The sequence below is a fragment of the Pelodiscus sinensis genome, chromosome 1, assembly GCF_049634645.1.
Source record: "Pelodiscus sinensis isolate JC-2024 chromosome 1, ASM4963464v1, whole genome shotgun sequence".
Lineage (NCBI taxonomy): Eukaryota > Metazoa > Chordata > Testudines > Trionychidae > Pelodiscus > Pelodiscus sinensis.
In genome coordinates, this window is record NC_134711.1 from 36974274 (window position 1) to 36996561 (window position 22288).

General features: G+C 47.8%; 1 protein-coding gene across 2 annotated transcripts in view; it reads right to left on the minus strand.

The window, feature by feature from the left end:
- Nucleotides 1–19038, minus strand: part of LOC102449763 (transcriptional regulator QRICH1-like) — a 40130-nt gene extending 21092 nt beyond the window's left edge. Inside the window, exons 1-2 of one of the 2 annotated variants that reach the window (XM_075928084.1) lie at nucleotides 18910–19038; nucleotides 9517–10514 (exon numbers count right to left, since the gene is read on the minus strand). In XM_075928084.1, coding sequence (XP_075784199.1) covers nucleotides 9517–10503 — 987 coding nt within the window. In that variant the 5' untranslated portion in view covers nucleotides 10504–10514; nucleotides 18910–19038. Of the gene's footprint in view, nucleotides 1–9516; nucleotides 10515–18821 lie in introns of both variants that reach the window. The other variant, XM_075928077.1, reaches the window with a different exon arrangement.
- Between the last annotated feature and the right edge of the window lie 3250 nt (nucleotides 19039–22288).

The following is a 22288-nucleotide window of genomic DNA, read 5'->3' on the forward strand; positions in this document are numbered from 1 at the left end:
CCAGGGAGAAGGGGAAAGTGCTGAGGCTCAGGGCTTCCCCCCAGGCTGGGTTAACTTTCCAGGGGGCCACAGCTAAGTAGATTTTGTGGGAGGCCTCCTAGGCTTTGGGGTGGGGACAAAAATGCAGGGTTCAACGCGCAGTAGAAGGCTTCCAGAGAGCAGGATATAGTTGTGGGGCTTGGGCAGTAGATAGGGTGCAGGTGCAGGCTGGGAGTCAGGGTAAGGGATTAGCAGGCCTACCTGGTGCAGTTCCAAGGAGAGCCATAGGTGGCTCCACACTGCCCTACACTTGCAGGAACCACCCCCCTGATGCTCCCATTGGCTGCAATTCCCAGCCACTGGAGTGACAGGAGTGGAGCTTGACAGAGCTTCCCTGCACTGCCATGCCGAGTTGCTTCCTCCCCCTTACCAAGCAGTGCCAACAGGCCAGGTGAGGCCCTCAGCTTGCTTTCATCTGGTCCGTGAGGCATGGGGCTCCCCCTGCCCTGCAGCAGGGAACTGGCACTGGCGCTTTGGCCATGCGGGAGGGAGGGGGAGGGGAGACGCCAAGGCTCAGAGTACCAGCTCCCCACTGCAGCGGGGGGGGGGCGGGGAAGAGAGGGTAATCCCAAATATTATGGGCTGGATCAAGGCAAGCTGCAGGTTGGATCTGGCCTACAGGCTGTAGGTTCCCCCTTCCTGCCATAAAGCAATACGTCACAGAATTAAGGAAACTCAATAAAACTGGTGATTTTGGTGATTGGACAAAAACAAATATTTGAGAGAGATCACTCATGAAATACTTCACTTTAGGAAAAGCTTTCCTGATACACAGGACAGCAGAAAGTGTGTAAGCACAAGTCAAAGAGTTTAATTAATTGAAGAAAGTAAGTGGTAAAGATTCTCCCAAGACTGATGTGCTGGTAGCTTCTCTCTAGGTGGTTGATACATTGGGTTTATAGAAAGACATATGAGTTGAGGACGTAATGCATGTGTTAAATAGCTAACAACTATCAGATAACACATGTATATGGAGTTAATTTGTTTTTGTTTGAGAGAGAAGGTGTAGAGATAAGTCTGTAGAAGATAATTTAGAGATTCTCCCTCATAAAGGACAGCACTATGAATAGAGGTGTCTGGAGTTGTGCCCTAGAAGCAGAGGCTAGGAACACCACAAAACTGTTTGCAACAGCTCACCAAAGAAGCTCTTCAATTTGTTTTAATAAAAGTTGTATCCATTTCTCATTAAGTTGTTGTGTGTAATGAACCTCAAAATTATTGCTATTAATTCCTGGAATTTAATTCTGCAGGATGATCAGCAGAGGTCTCAGTAGATGGTTTTCACCTCTGGAACTCATTCCCCAGCCTAGAGCCTAAGTCTGGCAGTCTTCAAAGTACAAGGTAAAATAGATTTTTTTTTTTAATTTTAGCACTTAAAGTTTTCATCTTTGGCTATTATAGAGGGATTTTGTGACAATTCCTATCTGTAGTTTGGAGAACATTGTATCCATTTTGTTACTAAGCCACGTGATAAAATTTGTTTTTCCCCCATTTTCTTAGAAGTGGACAATTACATTAAAAAATTACCACCAACCTCCTGTAACTGTTGTTCTTCAAAATGTGTTGCTTGTGTCCACGACCGGTTTAGGAAGTGGGGCCCAATTGTAACAATTTCAACAGGGCCCTGCAGCAATTTTGGTTGAGGGGAGGGGGGGGGGGGAAAGCACAAAAGCAAACCACCACCACACACACACACACACACACACACACACACAATACAGCACACAAGCCCCCTCCCCCCCCAACACACACACCCTCCCGCAGCACAGGAAAACCCGGTGCTAAAAACTCCTCCTCTGGGCCAACCCCCCCTCCTGCAGCATGCCCGGCAGGGGCAGCAGGTTTGTATAATTTTTGGTGGTGCCCCATTAGCCACACCCCCTGACTCCTGTTAACCACGCCCTGACCCCAATTAGCCACACCCCCTCACCTCCATTAACCAGGCCTCTGGAGGTAACACGCTCGGGGCAAGATGGACACATGACGAGAAGTAAAAGGTGTCATGTCACCCCTCTCCAAGGACTTTTCCCCACCATCCTCCTACCAACAGGGATTAGTTTGGCCCCCACCAAACCCCTCTCATGCAAGTATCCTGCAATTGCATTAACCCAATGTGTGTGACATTAACTCGAGGGCAGAGAGGATGGAGGAAGTGTTCCCTCTAAGGCTATGTCTACACTCGCGGCTTCTTACGCAAGTACAGCCATTCTTGCGCAAGAACCCACAGAGCAGCCACACTGCCCGCCTGCTCTTGCGCAAGGAAATTTACAGTATGGCGTAGTAGGAGAGGGTTTCTTGCACAAGAGCTACGCTCTTTTCTAACAGGTGTAAACTCTCTTGTGCAAGAAGGCAGTGTGGATGCTCAGCAGGGATTTCTTGAGCAAGAAACCCCTATGGCTAAAATGGCCACTGGAGCTTTCTTGCTCAAGAGAGCGTCCTCACTGCCATGAATGTTCTTGCGTAAAAACACAGCTCTCACATGGCAGCGTGGACGTGTTCTTCTGCAAGACTTTTTACAAGATGTTCTTGCGCAAGAAGCCGCCAGTGTAGACATAGCCTAAGAGTTTCCTCCTATGAGCAGAATGTAGCTATGAGAGGTAGGTAACTTTTTTTGGGGGGGGGGGGGGGAGGGGGGTATGTCATTGTCTTGCACTTCTTATGAAAAAGGGGAAAAGCAAATTTGATCATGCGGCTCAGTAACAAAATGGATAATATAAAATGCTGTCCCCTGCCGTGTCTGATCTTTAATGACTAGCTAGCATATCTAGAGTTAACTGTAATTTGCTTGCTATTTATGGCTTCAGTTTCTGGTCTTTATTTGGAAGAGGTAATTCTTTCAACCTGCCATTTATATTAATTTCCAGGTGACCAGTGGAGCCACTAAGAAACCTAACACTACATGGAAGTGACACAAATCAGGTGCTATTTTTGATGCTATTGTCTGAGGAACCTGCACAAGCAGCTGTAGAGTGAAACAAATGAATCCCTGAATAATACATACTTGTTAAGTATGTAAAGTGATATAGTTCAATAATCATTTCCATTGATGACCTCATTGTAGGAACAACAACAAACATGACTGTGCTGTTACAGCACAGTTCACTTTAATATAAAAACAGTTTGAGAAAGCTCCTCAGGCAACATTATATATGCAGCTGGGTCTCAAAATAGTGGTTTCAGTAGCTACAGTGATCATCTGGAAAACAAAACAAGACCCTATTAAGGAACCCATTAGTTTCACTGATGAATTTATAAAGACTTAATATCAAATAACTCGAGTCACTTGTCTCCTTTTTCCATTTGGCTTTGGCTTTAATGAGGTATTGTATGGTCAAAAAAATTAAAATGTAGGGCAAAAAATATTTGCAAACATTAAAATACATAACAGAAATAGATTATAATTGCCATTTATTTTTGCCACATGTTGGCTACCTTTTGCCTCTCAGCTAGAATAAAATGAGGCCCTGTGGTAAATTTCTGTCTGAAGACTACCACTTGGTAAAAATCAAGAAAGAGAGGATTCATCAGAGGTAAGGAAAATGGAAGCAGACAGAGCCTCACTGCTGCAGGGAGATGCAACACTGGTTTTATCTCTGTACATTAAGGAAAACAAACACAATTCATTAATTTTTCACCATAGATCAGGAGGGACACTCTTGGAAAGAGGAGGCATAGGAAAAGGAGGACACACACACACACACACTTTTCTTCCCCTGCATCAATCTGCCACTCTATAAAGGGGCCTAGGTTTCTATTTTCTACCATACCTAATGAACTGCATTATTTAATCCTTGAATTATTGTTTTAGTAGGACTGTAGTGTTAAATCTTAACAGTGGGGAAAAAAATCATCAATGCAGGAGTCACACACATATAAACAATTATGCATAAAGATGGTTTTTAAGTAATATGAAGCAAATACCTGTAAACAAGCACATTTAGAACAGTGGTGGGCAACCCGAAGCCCCACAGGCATCAGGCAAACCATCAGGGTTGTGTGTGTGACCCACAAGATATTTTGTTTACCATTGCCCACATGCAGGGCTGCCAGATTCCACTGGTTTCCATATAGATATCCCCCCTCCCCCAGTATTACTAAAATGGCATGCACGTAAAGCAAGGGAAGTGAGATGTGTGCTGATTGTACACAACATTGATTGTGAGTGTGCACTCTCCTGCATCTAATCAAATCACTGCTATGGTTTGGCTGACACCTCAAAAATCCTAGGTACGCAAGTGCATTTATCAGAACTACCCCATCCCAGGTGACCATCTTGGTTATGATAATCTTGCAACCCACTGAGATGAAAAGAGGGCCACTCATGAGGCCCACTCATTAAGCCTGCATGGGAGTCCATGGTTCCTTCACACCCATTACAGTCTTAACACACCAAGTTTTAGTGATATACATGGATCGGGGGTAAAGCAAGAGCCTCACTAGATATTATAAATCCAATCTTAGGGCTGCACAAGAAGTAATGAGTGGGGTAGCACAGCTACTGTGGAGGTCTGCCCGATTTGCAGATCCAATCCCACAGAAGTTGTCTGAGGCTGCAGCAGATGCTAGACCAGCACACACATAAAGGATAGGAAAGTTGTTCTCAAGCCGCCTTGCTAGTCGGAAGAAGTTTCATCTTCCCACCACCAATTTAGTTCCCAGTAAGTTTTAAATTCTCAGGCAACTGAAGCAAGAGTCAAGTTCATACTGTATATTCAGTTTGCATTCATACTTTGTGTATGCAAACTGTACTGATGCAAGTTAACGTTTATTGAAATAAGTTCAGTAAAGGTTGAACCTCTAAAATCCAGGACACTCTGATCCAGCAACACCCATGGTCAGGCAGGACCACGAATATTGTTGGGCCAGGAAGCCCTTGCTGTTCAGGTTCAAAAGTACAGCCTGGGCTGGACAGGTACCTGGTTGGGGATCCCAGCCCCAGCAGGGCCAGTGCAGTGGAGAGCACAGCCCTGGCCAGGGCTGGCGGCAAGGAGTGCAGCCTCAGCCAGCGATTGGTGTGGTGGTAAGCACAGCCTCAGCTGGGGCTGCTGCGGTGCAGGAGTGCAGTTCCAGACAGGGCTGGCGGTGGTGAGCTTGGCCTCTACCGCAGCTAGAGTCAGTTGGGCATGCAGCCTGGGACAGCACTGTTGGGGGAGGGCACAGCCTTGGCTGGGGCTGGAGGCAGTGGGAACGGCCCCTGTCTGGGGCTGGCATGGTGGGGGGGGGGGTTGCAGCCCCAGCCAGGGGCAGAGCCTACAGCCAGGTAGGGAGCCGTGACCTCCCCTCATCCAGCAAACTCCATTGTTAGGGTCCAGGACCACTCAAGTCCTGAGGGTGTTGGACAAGGGAGGTTTGACCTGTATTGGTTTGAGAACATGAGGAAGGGAGATTTTCAGATACATAAATAGAAATAAGGGGCACAACTCTCACTAAATGACACTGGGGACTAGACATCAAACTACAGTTTGTGCCTTTGCATATCACCCCCTTAGTCTTTGTGCATATATAATTTTTAATACAGATTGACAGCATATACTTATACACAGGGCTTGACAAATTATGGAAAACCTTTACTCGCCACCCTCCCCCCAAAAAAGTGTTTAATGGCATAAATTCCTAATAATAATAAGAACAGTAATTATAATAAGTTAATAAATATATTATAAGCATCTATCTTTTCCCTCTGCTGCCATGTCTCCTTCCCTAGCTTCATCAGCTCCCCTGGTGCCTGCTGCCCCCCAACCCTCACCCTCCTCTGCTGTCCTGACTCCTGCCCTTCTCACTGCCCTCAGCCTTCCTAAGACCTGCCCCCCTCCACCAGCCCTTCTCTCCTCTCTGTGCCCACTCTGATCATGTGAGCTACCCCTCCTCATCCCATCTCCTAACACCTCCCTTTATATACCTGCTCTGCCTCTCTCCTCTGGTGCTGGTCCCTCCCCTGCAGGTATCTGCCCTTCTGCTTCACCCCCACAATCCCCTGGCACCTGCACCCTCCTGGTGCCTCCCCTTCCTTCTCTGCCCCGACCCCTTTACTCTCTTTTTCCCTGATACCCACCCCCTCACCACCCTCTGACCCCGTTCCCCTCATGCCCCTGTGCCCTCACAGATGCCCGGCTCCATCCCCGCCTTCCTCATACCCACCCCTTCTTTCAAGCCTTCTCCCAGTACATCCCCCTCCCTCTCTAGCCCCCAGTGCCCTTACCTTCTCCTCTCTCAGCATCACCTTGTTCTCCCCTCCCACTGACACCTTCCCGTCTCCTCATCTTCTGCACTTGGCCCCCTGGGATTGGTCTCTCCTGCACCCCTATCCCTTGGTGCCTTCCCCCCTTTCTTCTTCTTCTGACCTCCTCCCCTTCCCTTCCCTCAGCACAAGCCCCTTCCCCATATTTTCCCTTCCCCTCCCCCAGGGCCAGCTCTACATTTTTTGCTGCCCCAAGCAAAACATTTTTTGGCCGCTCCTCTCCCCCCCCCCCGTTGATGTCTTTTACACATTTGCATTTTGTAATGGGTTTTTTTTGCTTGTTTTCATATTTGTCCCAGCATTTTAGCCTTATAAATAGCAAATAGCATTTTCATTCTTTTTTCCATAAAGGCAAAGGCGCTTCAAGTGAACTCCCCCTTTCACTCACTGCTGGGTCACAGCAGCCTTTTCCCTGCCCAGCCCAGCCCCTTCCAATGGACAAGCACCCCTCACTCTCGACCCACAGAGGCAGCAGGGTGCAGGGACAGCACAGAGCCAGGTGTGCACGGAAAGATGGGGGAGGGAGAGGACAGGGGTGGCGCAGGGAATGGGAGGCACAGAGCCAGAGGGACGCAGGGATCGAGGGGGAGCAGAGTGCAGGGGTGGGGTAGAGGCACAGCAAATGGGACACGGGGAACGGGAGGGGCAGAGGGATCGGGGGCTAGTGGCAGTGCAGGGAATGGGCAGCACAGAGCTGGGGGGCAGGGTACGGGGTGCAAGGTCAGCACAGAGCCAGAGTCACAGGGAAGAGGGAGAGCAGGGATCCAGGGTTCACGGTATGGGGTGCAGGGGCGGCATGGGGGAACAGGCGGCGCAGAGACAAGAGCAGTTGCAGCAAGCCGGGCGGTCAACAGAGAGCGGTCTCTCGCTGGCGTGGGGGCTGGGACCATGGCAGGACTGGAGCCGGCCAGGCTGGGCCATGCCACGCATTGCAGCCAGCTCCCGGGAACACGTGGCCAGAGCCAAGCTGCTGCAGCCCTTTAAAATCAGTGGGGCTGCATCACGCCAGTGTCCTGGAGTCTGCCCGTGTCCCGCCCTCTGGCTCGCGCCCCGCCTCCTCGCGCTGGAGATGCATGCAGGCAGCCTGGTGGCAAGAATCGCCGCATTTCCCCCTTCCCAGTGACGCTCTGCTCCTCCACCGGATTGGATGGGGCTGCGCCGCCCGTAGTACGGGCTTCGGCCAGCCTGTCACAGTGGCCCACCAGGCCAGTCCACCCCTGCACTCGCCAGCTGGTAAAATCTACTCGCCACAGGCGAGCAGGCAAGTGTATTTGTCGAGCCCTACTTATACATATGTCTGCAGAAGAGAAGAGTGACAGGGGGATTTGATAGCAGCCTTCAACTTCCTGAAGGGAGATTCCAAAGAGGATGGAGAAAGACTGTTCTGCTATCCGTCACTACTGTGAACAAGGAGCAATGGTCTCAAGTTACAGTGGGGGAGGTGTAGGTTGGATGTTAGGAAAAACTATTTCACTAAGAGGATGGTGAAGCACTGGAATGGGTTACCTAGGGAGGTGGTGGAATCTCCATCCCTAGAGGTTTAAGTCTTGGCTTGACAAAGCCCTGTCTGGGAGGACTGAGTTGGGATTGGTCCTGCCTTGGCCAGGAGACTGGACTTGATGACCTCCTGACGTCTCTTCCAACTCTATGATTTTATGAAGCCATAAGTACTCAATAAGAAAGAGAAAAATCAGGGTATCTGTAAAGAGAGTGGGAAGAAAGAGCTGGGTACTGCTAGCCTATCAAACTGATATTTATCAGTCAGATATAACTAAGCATATCAGTATATGAATGTTTAGAAGGATGATGTTTAATGAACACTAGAATAACAGTTTAATATAGCTGTTTATAATATAACAGACTAATTAAGTAAGAGAAAAAGGATGGTAAATATAGTTGTATTTCAGCGAGTTAAAGAAACTGAAGTAAAAAGCATTTTGCCTAAATCAGTTATAAAGTAGAATGAAAAAAAAAATCTAAACAGGTACTATGGATGTAAAAGATCAACTAGTTAACTAATAAGCCTCATCCCTAATGGGTTACGTTTACGAGTTCTAGTTAACTGGCAGCCCCACTCCAAGAGAGAAGATTTCACTGCGGACTCTGCAGTAAACAAAAAAAAAAAAAAAACCACTTATTTAATCTTTATACTACAGAGCCTGCAGCTATGATTTTTAGCTGTTACACAGTTACATTTTTAAAAAACACATTTTTACATCCCTAAGAAGAACATTTAAAATTATTGGACAAATGTGATGTAAAACAGATTTGTCTTTTAATATGGCAATAGCCTATCAAATAGGGAAGTTTGATTATCAGAGTTTAATTGCATAATGTACAAGAAAAATCTAATGCTGCACTGTTAAATATTTCTCTGCAGTCTGTGCAATAATGATTTATACACTTGTGTGGCAGGGTAGCTCCGCCCCTCCCGGACACCGCGATCGCGGGGGAGAAGCTCACCCCCCGATGTGGCTTGGAGAGCCACCCGCTTTCCCCGAGCGGGGGGGGGGGGGCCGGCACACTGGCCGGGTAACTAGCCGGGACTGGCGGAGAACGCCGCCAAAGGGCAGCGGGAGGAGGCGGGAGAATGGTTGTCACAGGAGGGCTGGCCTGGGGAGGGGCCGGAGGCCGACGAGGGCGGTGACATCATCTGCCTGCGCCGGGCAGGCAGTTTAAATGGGCGCAGAGGGCCGGCGATAAGGGGGGACGCTGAGGAGACGCATTCCCCCTGAGAGCCGGTGGTCGGATGCGGGTACTGGAGGCCCTGGACAGGCCCAGAGTGCGAGCCCAGGTGAGGCAATTGGACCTGGGGGAAGAAGTGGCCCAGGGCGAGGACGTGGACCCTGAGAGCAGGGGAGTTTAGGGGTCTCGACCCCCCCTGCTAGGCGGGGATTCTTTCCCTGACCTTAGGGCCCTGGGTCGGGGTCCGGAGCGAGGGCGGGCCCGGACCCCCTTCCCCCAACCACCGAGCTGAATCAAGTGAAATCGGTCACATCGAGTCATTATCGACTGGGGAAACTGAGGGGGGCGGACGTAACCCCTCCGCACAAGGGGTGAACCCCTACAACTTGTTAAACACTTCAGGATGTTTTTATCCACTTTGGCAGCTAAAGTTTCAGACTCTCTCACCTGAATTCACCTGAGCAGAAATCCATTTGATGATAGTTCAGAAAAACAGAAAGGTCTAAGTTTGGACCCAGAGAAGTCATGCACACACATCTCATATTTGTGCTTACCTGTACCCATTGTTCATCCCAGTATTCCTCAGATTGATACATCCCTTTTCCACTCTGTACATCGAGAGGAAGGAACATATTTTCACTCTTATTTAAGAACTGCGCTGGGAAATGCAGTGTACTAGGAACAGGACTCTCCTGTATACTCTTTCTAGTTTCTGACACAGCCTGAATGTTATCCTTGCTTTCTTCTAACTTAATGCTAGTCACATTCATAGTCATGTCACCCATCTGAATAATACTGCAGACATCCTGATAAAGAGGGGTATTCACCAAATTCTGAGCTTCAGGGCAAACTGCAGGAGTAGGACATACTGCACATGATTTTATATCATGCAATTGACCACTTGTTCCTGTACCAGGTGCAAGTCCGTACAGTTGATTGCTATCTACTGTTAGCAGTTCTTGTTGAATAGCATTGTAAGCCTGCTGTTGGGTATGGCTAGGCATTGTTAGTACAGTAACAGGTATTTTCTGCAGATAACCTTGATTTTTAATATAGTTGTCTTCTAATGATGTGTCAATTTTCCTTTTCTTCATAGGTTGGGAAACGTATGACAGTCTTCTTTCATGTTCATAGGCTGATGTTTTAAGTTGTGCTTCAGGGGAAGGCTGAGATGCTATCTGCAGTTGTACATGTTTGACCGGATGATTTTGCTGCATTTCTATTTCATAGCCTTGTTGAGACGGTGTATGGTACAACTGAACATGCTGCTTCTCCAGTGGACCACAGTAGCTTAGAGCTGGATGCTGGAGAGGAGATGTAACTGGATGCACCAATTCTAGCCAAGACCTTGCTACATCAGTGCTGCCCATGTATATGTAATGATTTCTTTGTGGGTATACCGATATTGGAGAATGCACACACTGCTTTACTTCTTCTAGCCCTTGACTACTTAAAGAATCTAGAAATACTTTCATGTGAGGTTGAGGTACTGAATTGGCATTCATACTTTGGTGATCTTCATAGTGAATGGAATGATGCATCCTTTTGAGAACTGAAAAAACACAGATAGTGTATGGTTAGAACAACTGTAGAAGAGCAGAAAGCAACATTGCTTGACGCTCACCCAAACTATTTAGAATCGCTCTTCATTCAATATAGATAATTATAGTTCACATCATTATGAGCATTACTACATATTTGAACTACCTATTTAAGTTGTTCTAAAGAAGCACAAGTCACAAACTCCTCAGACCCCTGAAAGAATGACAGCCTGGCTGTGATTAGCTACCTTCCTATGCATAATGCTCCCTAGAAGCATTTTCTGCTTTATATTTGTGTAAGCAGAAAACAAATGAACTTATTTACTGGCTGATCGCCATATGGACATCTGCATAGAACCACAGTGAAATCAATAGAGGTTTATATGCATGGAGCTCATTGCAGGATCGATGCCTTAATTTTCAATTTTTCTACTACAAAGAAAGTAGTCTAGAAAATAGTTTATAAGTTCCTCTTTATACACCAGAGTAACAATAAGAGGACACAAACATTGCTGTGTTGATACTGCTCTATTCAGTTCTAATTAGTTAAGTGTCATGAAATAATGTCTCAGAGGGGTAGCTGGGTTAGTCCGTAATTTTATACATGAGCAGTCCTGTGGCATCTTAGAGACTAACAAATATATCAGGAGTTTTTGTGGGTAAAACCATGAAAGAGAATGGTTGGATAATACTTGTATGTGTTATATGGACAAATGGAAAAAACTTTAGTTGCAAGACTGGTAATATATGCTTTATCACTGCCTACTCATAAGTCTCAACGTTATTCTGGTGTGACCCTCTCTAAATTATGGTACTGTTCAGTCACCATGCCCACCAGCTCTTTAATTATGTACAGCAAAAAAGAAACAAGCTATAATTTAGACCCACTCAACAGTGGATAGACCAAGTCCCATTAACTAATTTTATACTGTCCAACCAAAGAAGCTTTCAGCAGCAACCTTGTTTAGTTAGTGTCAACCTGTTTTCCAAGCAAGGACCTAAAGATTAAAGGCTACCTATATCATTATAATTTCTTTATGCATCTGATATATGCAATGAATTACCAGACAGTTAATCCTAAAACAGGCTTTAATAAAATGTAACTGTTTTACACAAGCTATTGAGATATTTATGTACAAAATGACTCCCTGAAAACTAAAATTGACTTTGACCTTGAGAGAGGCAAAGTGGGTGAGATAATATCTTTTAATCGCATCAACTTCTGTTGGAGAAAGACCCAAACTTTGGAGCCACACCGAGCATAACTGTTGTTCAAGTGCTTGCTCATGTCCATTCCAAGTAAGTGTGTGCATGCAATGTGGAAAGCTTTTCCCTTAGCAGTACCCATTTGGTCAGCTGCGGAACATCCTGGAATCACGCTTTCAGGATGGTGTACATATGTTCCTGGCAACCTGCCATCTTTTCAGTTACTTCTTGCCAGAGTACTTCAAAAGAGTAGCAGGTGAGTGGGTCTTGGAATGGACATGAGCAACAAATCTCAAAGAGTAAGTTAGAAGAATGTAAGTAACCATTTTTTTCTTTAAGTGTTTGCTCATGCTGATTCCAAGTAGGTGATTCCCAAGCATCTCCTAGGCAGAGGTATTGACGTTCAACAGATCACACTACAGCATCACTCTGCCAAAAGTTGCATCATCTCTGGCTTGCTAGGTAATGGCGTAGAGCGATGTATAGGTATGGATCAATGGCCACATTGCTACCCTGCATGTCTTGGATGGAGACCGGTCAAGAATGATGCTAAGGATGCTTGCACTGTTCTGGAGTGTGCCATCAGTGCAATAGCAAGTATCTTTGCCAGGTTGTGGCATGCCCTAATATAGGCTGTGATCCATGAGAAGATTCTTTGGGACAACACTGGGAGCCCCCTTCATTCACCCCACAGTTGCAATGAAGAGTTGAGTTGATTTCCAAAAAAACAGCTGTGCTCATTCAATGTAAAAAGCCAATGCTCGTCACATGCAGGGACTGGAGCATTTGTTCCTGGTTGCAAGCATAAGGCTTAGAGAAGAACACTGGAAAGAAAAATATGCCCTCGTTCTCATGACTATCAAAACTGTGACTGCAAAAACTATCTTTGTGAAAAAGCTAGATGTGGCTGCATCTGTACCTTGTCCTTATAAAAAAAAATAGTACAGTAAGACTTAAAAGTCAAGGCTTTAAGCTCAGGCACCCACCTGACTGAAGTTATAGCCACCTAAAATGCTTTATTTCCAGGAAAGGTAGATGAGAGCAAATAGCTAGGGGCTCAAACAGAGGGCCCCTCAGCTTTGACAGCATCAGGTTGAGATGCCATGGCGAAACTGGCTGTCTTACTTGAGGGAACAATTGATTTAGTCCTTTGAGGGAATGGCCACCCATGGACTAAGTGAAAATCAACCAGCTGGTTCAACTGGGCTAGAAAGCCAAGATGGCAGACAGGTGCATCTTTACTGATGACACTAATAGGCTTTGCTGTTTCAAGTGTAATAAATAGTCCATCATGAAGGGAACCAATGTTTAAAGGTTGAATGTTCTTCTACAATGATGAAATAGAGACTCTCTTCCACTTAGCAAAATAAGTGGTTCTAGTGGATGGTTTTCTGCTGCTCAAGAGAATCTCCATAACAGAGACTGAGCACAAGAGCTCTTAAGGGGACAGCCACAGAATTTCCATGCTGTGAGGGGAGGTGGCCAATGCCCTGAGTAATCAAGTCTGGGAGGGAGCGAAGGTGGGGTTCTAGGTGTAACCAACAACAGATCTAGAAGCATGGTGAACAAGTGTTGACATGGCCTCACTGGTGCGATCAACATCACGGATGCTCCCTCCTGTCAGACCTTCAGCAATATCTTGTGTACAAGCAGGCAAGGTGGAAATGCCTACATCAGGTGTCTCTTCCAAGGGAGAAGAAAGGCATCGGCAAGCAAGCCCGAGCTGTAATTTAGGAAGGAACAGAACTGCAGACATTTCTTGTTATGCCATGTTATGACAGTCTGTATGAGCAAAGCCCCACCCTTGAAAAGTGTCAATCATGACATCCAGGTGGAGGAACCACTCCTGGTTATGAAAGGGCCTGGTGAGACGATTGGCCAATTTATTCTGAGTAGGCAATACAGAAGTCCTACAGCTCGAGGACTTCCTGTCACATGCTAGAAGAGCAAGCACCACTCAGATTATCTAGAATTCACAACTGTGTTGTCAGTCAATGACAATACACATCACCCTCCTAGCTCAGCTTGAAATATCTGGCAAGCAAGGCAAACTGCCCTTAGCTCCCAGACACTGATGTTCAGTGAAATTTCTGCCTGGAACCTGATACCTTGAATCCCAAGTTTTCTTAGTTGCAAGCCTCATCTCATCTCTGACACATCTGTGGCTAGAGGCAATCAGAGTTAGAGCCTGGAGGACACTTCCATGCATGCATTTGTGGGATGAACCATCACAAAAGAGTCTCTAACTGTAGGTGTAAGAAGGACTACCTTGTCTAGACAGGCTTGGTTTGGACTGTATACAGAGGCCAGCCACGCTTTAAGGCAGAAGTGGGAAACCTTTTTGGGATTGGGGTCATTCACCCACAGAAAAATCAGCTGGGGGCCACACACAAGTGAGAAGCAAAAAAACAAAACAACCCCCCCCCCACCCCCACTGATGTGGCCCCTGACTGAGAAGGAGAAGACATTCCCGGAGAAGACATTCCCCCATATTCTCCTTGCCAGAGCCAGGGAAGGGGGAAGAGGTCAGTAGATTTTGCGTGTTCCAGCTCTGCAGGATGACAGGGGGAGGGGAAAGAGAAGGCTGGACTCCCCAGTGCTGAGAAGGGAGCCACATCCAGCTTTAAGGGGTCAGAGCTACAGCCTCGTATCCTGTAATCCATACAAGCAGTCATATGGCCAAGCAGCTTTGGACAATTCTGTACTGTAGCAGTGGGATATCGTAAGTCTTCTACAATGGTGCCATGGCCAGAAAGTGCTTTTCCTCTGAACTCTGGAGGGACCTCCTCTACCAAGCATTCACACCTATCCACAAGGAGTTGCCCAAGAGAAGGAACAGAATGGGAAAGAATATCCCAATTCCACCACGTTCAAGTTCCATTGGTATGAGGTGATTTGTGACTATGCATGGTAGAAACAGGATATGCAATTAACCATGTGGAAGGAGAGGAAAGGAAGGATCTGGTCTAGTGTGTCATCCCAGGGTGCACTCAAAAGTTTTGCTTACAGGCTGAGGATTGAGGAGCTCTCCACCTGTTATTCCTGCATACAATGATCAGGGTAGAAGTAGTGAGATCTATGCTGTGACTTAAGCTCCTTTGAGTGGCTGGTGTATGCCCCTCCAGAGACTTCAATGCTGCCTGAAAATCTTTGAGGCTGTAAAGCTTAGTCTGTTTGTTGAGTAAAGCCATGATCTAGGACTTTCCCTTTGATAGTGCATCTGCTGAATCTCGTAAGAGTCCTATAGTCATGAGCTCATTTCTCATTGCTATAGCTGTAGACATAGATTGGGTTGGAAGTCAGCAGAATCCAGAGAGGCCTGCAAGGAGGTTCTTGCAATGACCTTGCCTTCTTTGAGAATGGCCACAAACTCTGATTGAGTCAAATGGAAGCAATTCCTTGGAACAGTGAGTTCCAGGAATTAAAGCTGTAGAGGCTGAGGTCTGCCTGCTAGTTGGCAATGCAAAGCTGGAGCCCCTCAGAGGAATACACCTTCCTGCCAAAGAGATGAAGCTTCTTTGTCTCTTCAGACTTGGGAGTCAATCTCAGTTGCCTCTTGCCTCTCCTACTCAGTCACAGCAACCAATATGCCCAGCTGAGGGTGCATGAAAGAGTATCCATACCCTTTTGAAGGCACAAAGAACTTCCCCTCCACCCTTTTGACATGAGGGGAAAGAGAAGTGGGCATTTGCTAGTGTTTTGAATGGCCTTAATGAGAGGCAAAACTAAACTCACAGGACCTTCAGGCCCCAGAATGTCAACCATAGGGCCAGTCTCCTTTGACATCTCTGCCTCCATGCCCAAATTCTGAGCAACTTGTGTTGGGCTCATTTGTTCATGGTCAGGTGTGTGGCAGATGTGCCTGCCATTACTTCATTAGGGGAGGATGAGGAGGATGCCCCTGGAGGCACTGGGTCCTCCGGTCCCTCCAGCTCACAGCACTCAACCTGCACTGATGCACCCAGCATGATGCCAGTAGCACTGGCTGTCAGACAGCATTCCCTGTAAGCTATGAATGTGTGCAGACACTCAAGAGATTTAAATGCTGCCCAGCTGATTAGGAAAGAACCCACAGCAAGGTTTTTTGCTTCTGCTGCTGCTGCTCATTCACACATGTGTTTGTGCCCAAAAAAATTGTATTCCACACATGGATGGAAAAAATCCGCACATGGATTGAACAGATTTAGCAGCAACATTGCTTCTGGCCCCAGGCTGGCCTCAGTGCCAGTCACTGTTGCAGACTCTGTGCTGACCTGGACACCAATCTCCGGGCCTCACAGAGGTTCCCATGCTACAGATCATGACAAAAAGGGTCATGCCTCCAATATGACTGATAGCAATTTTGATCTCAGTCCTCAGGCTTAGTGGTAAGCCCACAGGGTCCAGAAGAGCCACTGAGACAGCTCCTGCCACAATCATATGCAATGGCCACCCTCCTGTCTCGATTGGTACCGAGAGCAGCGCCAAGAGTGGTGCCAGTTTTGCCTACAGGCTTACCATTCCACCTCTGTCTCTGACAATGATCCTAACCATGGTGACAAAGTCCATGCAGAGAGCACCAGTGCCAGAGAATGGTGTTGAGGTGAGGGCAAACAGTGCTGCATCACAGCCGGCTTGCCCTTGGAAGGTGCTTCTTTGTAATCCTGAAGCCAATGCAGGGGACTGCTCTGTAGTGGCTATAAGGTTCCCTGGCCTCAAAGGTGCCCATGGTGGAAGCAAAGTCCAATTCTTCCACCTGACACACACACATGAAAACCGGGCTCAATCGATCTCCCCGTGAGGCTGGAGTCGACAGTGCCACCTTAGATCTGGAACAGGGTGTCATGGGGGAGGAAGCACCCTGCTAGTGCCTCCTTGCTCCACTGCTCTAGTGGGACAGCCGTCTCGATTGGTTGTCTTCTTGCGAGGCACTGGCAAATGGAAGTGGTGCTAGGCATTGCACTGGAGGAGATCTTCAGTACCAGGCAATGGCCCAGTACCAGTGGCAATGCCAAGGGTCTTTGCAGCTAGAGTACTTTCTCAGTGCTACAGCCTGTCTTACAGAGGCTGGTGTGCTGCTCACTGAAGTGCAGGGTTTTGGTTCATATGCTGCTTGTGCTGGCATGACTACAAGGATCAATTTTAGCCAAAAGTCCATTTCCTTTTTGGTTCTTGGGCGAAAGCTTCAACAAATTTTGCACTCAAGTCTGATGGGCTTCCTCCAAACACTTTAAAGAAGTCATGGAGGTCTCCTCTTGGCATAGGCTTCTGACAGAACCCAAATTATTTGAACTCCTGAAACCAACACACACCCCAGGCCCTAACAGGGCAAGAACATGGTGGAGGAGGAGGAAACTCCCAATTGAAACAACTACTGAAATTCAACTAATTCTAAATTCTTTACTTACAGATACGAGAGAAAGGCCACTAGGGGATCACTTGCAGTAGCAAGAGAAGAGAACAGGCTCCAAGAATAGTCAGTGGCAGTAAGAAGGAACTGAACAGGCAGCTGGTTGGCAAGTACCTACATTAGGTCTCCAGGGGGCTCCACAGCTGACACAGTGGGTACCGCTAGGAGAAAAATCTTCCAAAGGCAGTGCATGCAGCATGCACAAACCCACTTGGACCCAACATGAGCAAGCTCTCAAATAACTGCTTTTATTTTTTATATAATTTTCACCATGACTGACAGTATTTCTGCCCTGAAGTTGTCATTTTGTAGGAACTCTCCCAATCTTTCTTCCCCCTCAACCCCCATCCCCAACTTGTCAAGAAGTAAAAATACATGTACTTAAATCTGAGACCAAAAGAAATCTCTTCTCTGCTAATTCTATTGCCTCTGAAGTTTAGCATTCAATTTTTATACCATACTACAGCCATCCCTATCCGTGCTGGTGCCCTACACAGCTCAGCACCATCCCCGTCCCCCCAACCCTATAGGGGAGGGCCTGTGAGACTGTTGGAAGCAACGGATTGCCAACTCGACTGGACACAGTTAGCTGAACCAGCGGGAGGGGTGGATGGCGGGGGGAGAGGAAGGGTTGGGAAATGGGGACCACCAGCACTGAAGCCACGGGCGAGTGAGAGGCCCACGCTGCGGCCAGAGGATGGGGCCAGTGGAGCAGCACTGCCCGCTGTTGCTTAATGTCCCATCCCTAGGCATACACAGCATAGGACGCCAGAGTTAGCAGGGCCAGGGCCGACTTATCCATTAGGCACAGTGCCTAGGGCCCACGATACTTTTAGGGACCCACGAAAATGTTTTAATTTCTTTTAAAATCAGAAGAAAAAAAAATGAACTTTTAGGGTTGAAGAAAATGTTTTAATTTTTTTCCTCACATCAGAAAAAAAATGAAACCTTTAGGGCCTATGAAAATCTATTAAATTTTGCCTAAAACAGAAAAAAATAAAATGAAGCATTTAAAAAGTTAACAAAAATAATTGTTAATATTTTTTTATGGAGGAAGGGGCCCACGAAGGCAAAAGTGCCTAAGGCCCACGAAAGTCATAATGCGGCCCTGAGCAGGGCCTTATACAGCGGCATATGCCTGAGGCCTGTCCTGACACGCTAAAATACATTTTCTCACACGAGATGATTTTTCTCCTCCTCAGGGCACACTGACAGCGGCTGTTACCTGTACATCACAGAGCAGCACGGAGGCTGAAGCACCCCCTGGCTTGAAGCGTCCCCATCACGTACAGGGCTTACAGGCTGGCTCAATGGCGCGCTGCACCCGCGCAACGCAAATTGCTCCAGCCCCCTGCACAGAGAAGACAGTCGCCCCGCCCCGCCCCGCGGCTCAGCTTTGCCACTGGAAGAGCAGCCCAAGGTCCGGGACCTGTTCGCACTGCGAGCGCATCGAAGGCCTTTCAGACCCCCCCGGGCACTGTCTCGGGCCCGGCACAAAAGCGGTGGCTGAGCCCCCAGCACGCCCCCCAGCCGGGCTCAGCTCTGCGCAGCCCTCGCGCGCCTGGCAGGAGGGACGCGAAGAGAGTCACACGGAGGACAAAGGGCGGGTGCGTGGAGGGAGCCTGACGAGGAGCTGGGTGGGGGTGGGCGACGACAGGCGGAGGAGCGCGAGCGACCGGGGTGGAGCTGCTGGCCCCCACTACCAAGCTCCCGGGCACGTTACCTCTGGGGCAGGGGGCTCCGCGGCACCAGCCTCCCCGAGCCGCCCACGCCGGGGTGTGTCTCGCCGAGGCAGCCGCCCCCTCACGCACCCTGCAGCACGCCTGGCGAAGGAGCTCTCCAGCTCCAGCTCCTCCTCCTCCTGCTGCTGCTGCTGCTGCGGCCGACGCAAGCCACCGGGAGAGAGCGCTCCGCCCCGCAGCAGCGCGGGCCCGGGTGCAGGTGAGCTCGCGTGCGCCACAAGGCGCTTCCTAGGAAGCGGCTGCCTCCAGCTGAGATGCGCGTGCCTCGGGCGGGGCTGCAAGTCTGTGGGGAGTGGGGGTGGCTGCAGCCGGCAGTGCATGCAGGTGTGCGAGTGGGTGCGCCAGCCTCAGACAGGGAGTACACGCAGGTGTCCGTGTTTCGGGCCCATGAGTAAAGAAGTTCTGTTCTTCTTTGCCAGGGATTTTGCTCATTAGATGTCGCTCTTATTCTCTTCGTAAAATCTCCACCTTTTCAGAACAGATCGCCCTGCCTCGTTGTTATCACGCATCCCAGCTGGTGCCACTCTTAAAATGGAGTGCAGCTGAGCCCTTGGGTGCCACAAGGAGCAGGCAGACGACTGCTAGCTAGCTCCGCCCTACTGGCCTTTGAGGCATCTGTGGGAAGAATCATTGTGACTGCCTGCGTTGTGCAGCCAAAGTGTGATCCACATCTGCCTTAATCTTGTGTTGTCTGTAACAAAGAGGAGTACTATAGGTTCAAAAAAGCAACGTGGCAGGCAGCCTAGACACTCCAGCCAAAATGGAACACTGCACACTAAAACCTTTAGTCCTTAAGAGTCTTATTCTCACATGAAAATTGAAGAAGCTGTGATATACTCCTTTTGTATATAAAAAAAATCAGACTGTCCAATAGGACAGCTGTTTAAAGCAGGGACTGAGGGATGGAGGGAGAATGGACAATTCTCATCAAACACATGTTTTTTTCCAAGTTATGCACAATTCAGGGGTTTTAATTTTTAGGCTCATGGGGTTTTAGAACGAAAGGGCTAAAGAGAGTTAACCTTTATCTGTAGTATGGGCACCTGCAGGTGCACACACACACACACCCTCTCTCTCTTCTCCCCCATTTCCCCAGCATAAATGGTAGAGATTAAAATGCTTCATGGTCACTGGCCTACCCAGTGTAAAAAATGCTGCCATTCTGCTGGGAAATGTTTGAACTACATTTTTTTCTGTGTTCTGAATTCTGTCTGTGCTGACTTGTATTTTATTTCACGGAAGCCAGAAAGGAGATTTTTCTCCCTCCTTCTGTCCTCTTCCCTTGGTCCAGTTAGCCACAGTGTAGAACATAGCAGAAGCACAGACAGCTGACATTTCCTCTGAGGGCTTGGCAACTTTTCAGGAACCCAAAAGCTGTGTGTGTGTGTGTGTGTGTGTGTGTGTGTGTGTGTGTGTGTGTGATGATGATGATGATGGTGATGATGACTTCTTCACAATAGTACTTCGAGGGCCACAACCAGGGTGGTGCAAGCAGGGCAGGCACCCCAAGTGAGATGTCTCAGAGTTGGAAAAAAATGAGGTTGCATAGAGTGGCTCACATGTCCCTCCAGATTTCTGCCTTCCATTTAGCACAGAGCCATTTCAAACTGAAGAAGGGGAGTCCACACACACCATTGTTTGAAAACTGTCATCTTCTGCCAGGACCTAGTGGTTCGGAAGCTGGGAGGAGGAGCGGCTCAGAACCCTGACTGTGCTATAGGAGCTGGGGCACAGGCCAGCTGCCTGGCAGCCCTCCCTGCCCTGTTCTTCAAGCTGGACCATCATTGAGAGCCCACCTGCCAGAGTTTTGTCCTGTAGGCAGCTAAGCTCTGTGAGTAGGATCTGGCTTCGGGTGATGGCACCAATTGGTGCCAGGCTCCTTCATGAAAGAGGCAAGAGCACATTAGAGGCTTAGCTCACAGGAGTGCCACCCGCCCTTCCTGAGGAACACATACCGGCTGTGTCCAGACTCCATGCCTCCGTCGACGGAGGCATGTAGATTAGCCAGATCGGAAGAGGGAAATGAAGCCGCGATTAAAATAATCGCGGCTTCATTTAAATTTAAATGGCTGCCCCGATCTGCCGATCAGCTGTTTGTCGGCAGATCGGGGGAGTCTGGACGCGATGCCCCGACAAAGAAGCCTTTCTTCATCGACACAGGTAAACCTGGTTTCACGAGGCTTACCTGTGTCGATGAAGAAAGGCTTCTTTGTCGGGGCATCGCGTCCAGACTCTCCCGATCTGCCGACAAACAGCTGATCGGCAGATCGGGGCAGCCATTTAAATTTAAATGAAGCCGCGATTATTTTAATCGCGGCTTCATTTCCCTCTTCCGATCTGGCTAATCTACATGCCTCCGTCGACGGAGGCATGGAGTCTGGACACAGCCACCCATGCACAAGCACTTTGCTTAGGGAGCAGGGAAAGGAGGATTGGCAGTCAGTCAGTCAGTCCATGCCCTGGCTCCCAGAGGGAACAGAATCAGGGCTCCCACCAGCTTCCAATCTGCCAACTTCTGGCAGGAGGTGACAGTTTTGTGCTAAATGAAAGGCAGAAATCTGGAGAAATGTGACTCCATGTGCCTCCCCCCCCCATGTTTCCGGTAGGGGGTGAAAATATGCAAATTAGCATCCACAACATAGTCTGTTAGATGCTGTTTGACATTTTAGCAACAGAATGATTGAAACACCAAAAGCAAAGAAGAAAAAGTTTGGATAACAACAACAACAAAGAATAGAAGCTACTAAACAAGAAGGCTACGTCTACACTGGCCCCTTCTTTGGAAGGGCCATGCTAATTTTGAACTTGGAATAGGGAAATCCGCGGGGGATTTAAATATCCCCCGCGGGATTTAAATAAACATGGCCGCCGCTTTTTTTCCGGCTTGGGGAAAATCCCCCACGGATTTCCCTATTCCCAAGTTCAAAATTAGCATGCCCCTTCCAAAGAAGGGGCCAGTGTAGACGTAGCCGAATTGCTTTAGGTGCAGGTAATGTTAGTTCATTCCATATAACATTCATAGCTTTTTAATTTTCAAAGCATAACACAAAATTAATGTCTCCCTGAAGTATGTGCAAACTGAACAGCTCTGTTTTTTCACTTACTTTGAAAGTGGGAACTGCAAGCTCTTTTTTATACACACACAACTGGGATGAAATTCCTTATTCTGTGAATAATTCTGCATCATGTTCTGTAGTGACCTTTTATAGCAGTATCCCACAGATTAACCTCAGACGCCTATAGAGATATTAGACCTCGTCCTTTGCATAGTGTCATTTAATTACAGACCTTAATGAATGTACTTAATAAAATGACTAAAAAGAAGAAATTTAAAGAAATGAAAAATGAACTCATTACAGGCAGGTAAATATAATGTCTTGTGAATTATTGCAATCTTTATCCAGTTTATCTTACAGATTTGTATGAAAACACATTGAGTCCAAGGTCA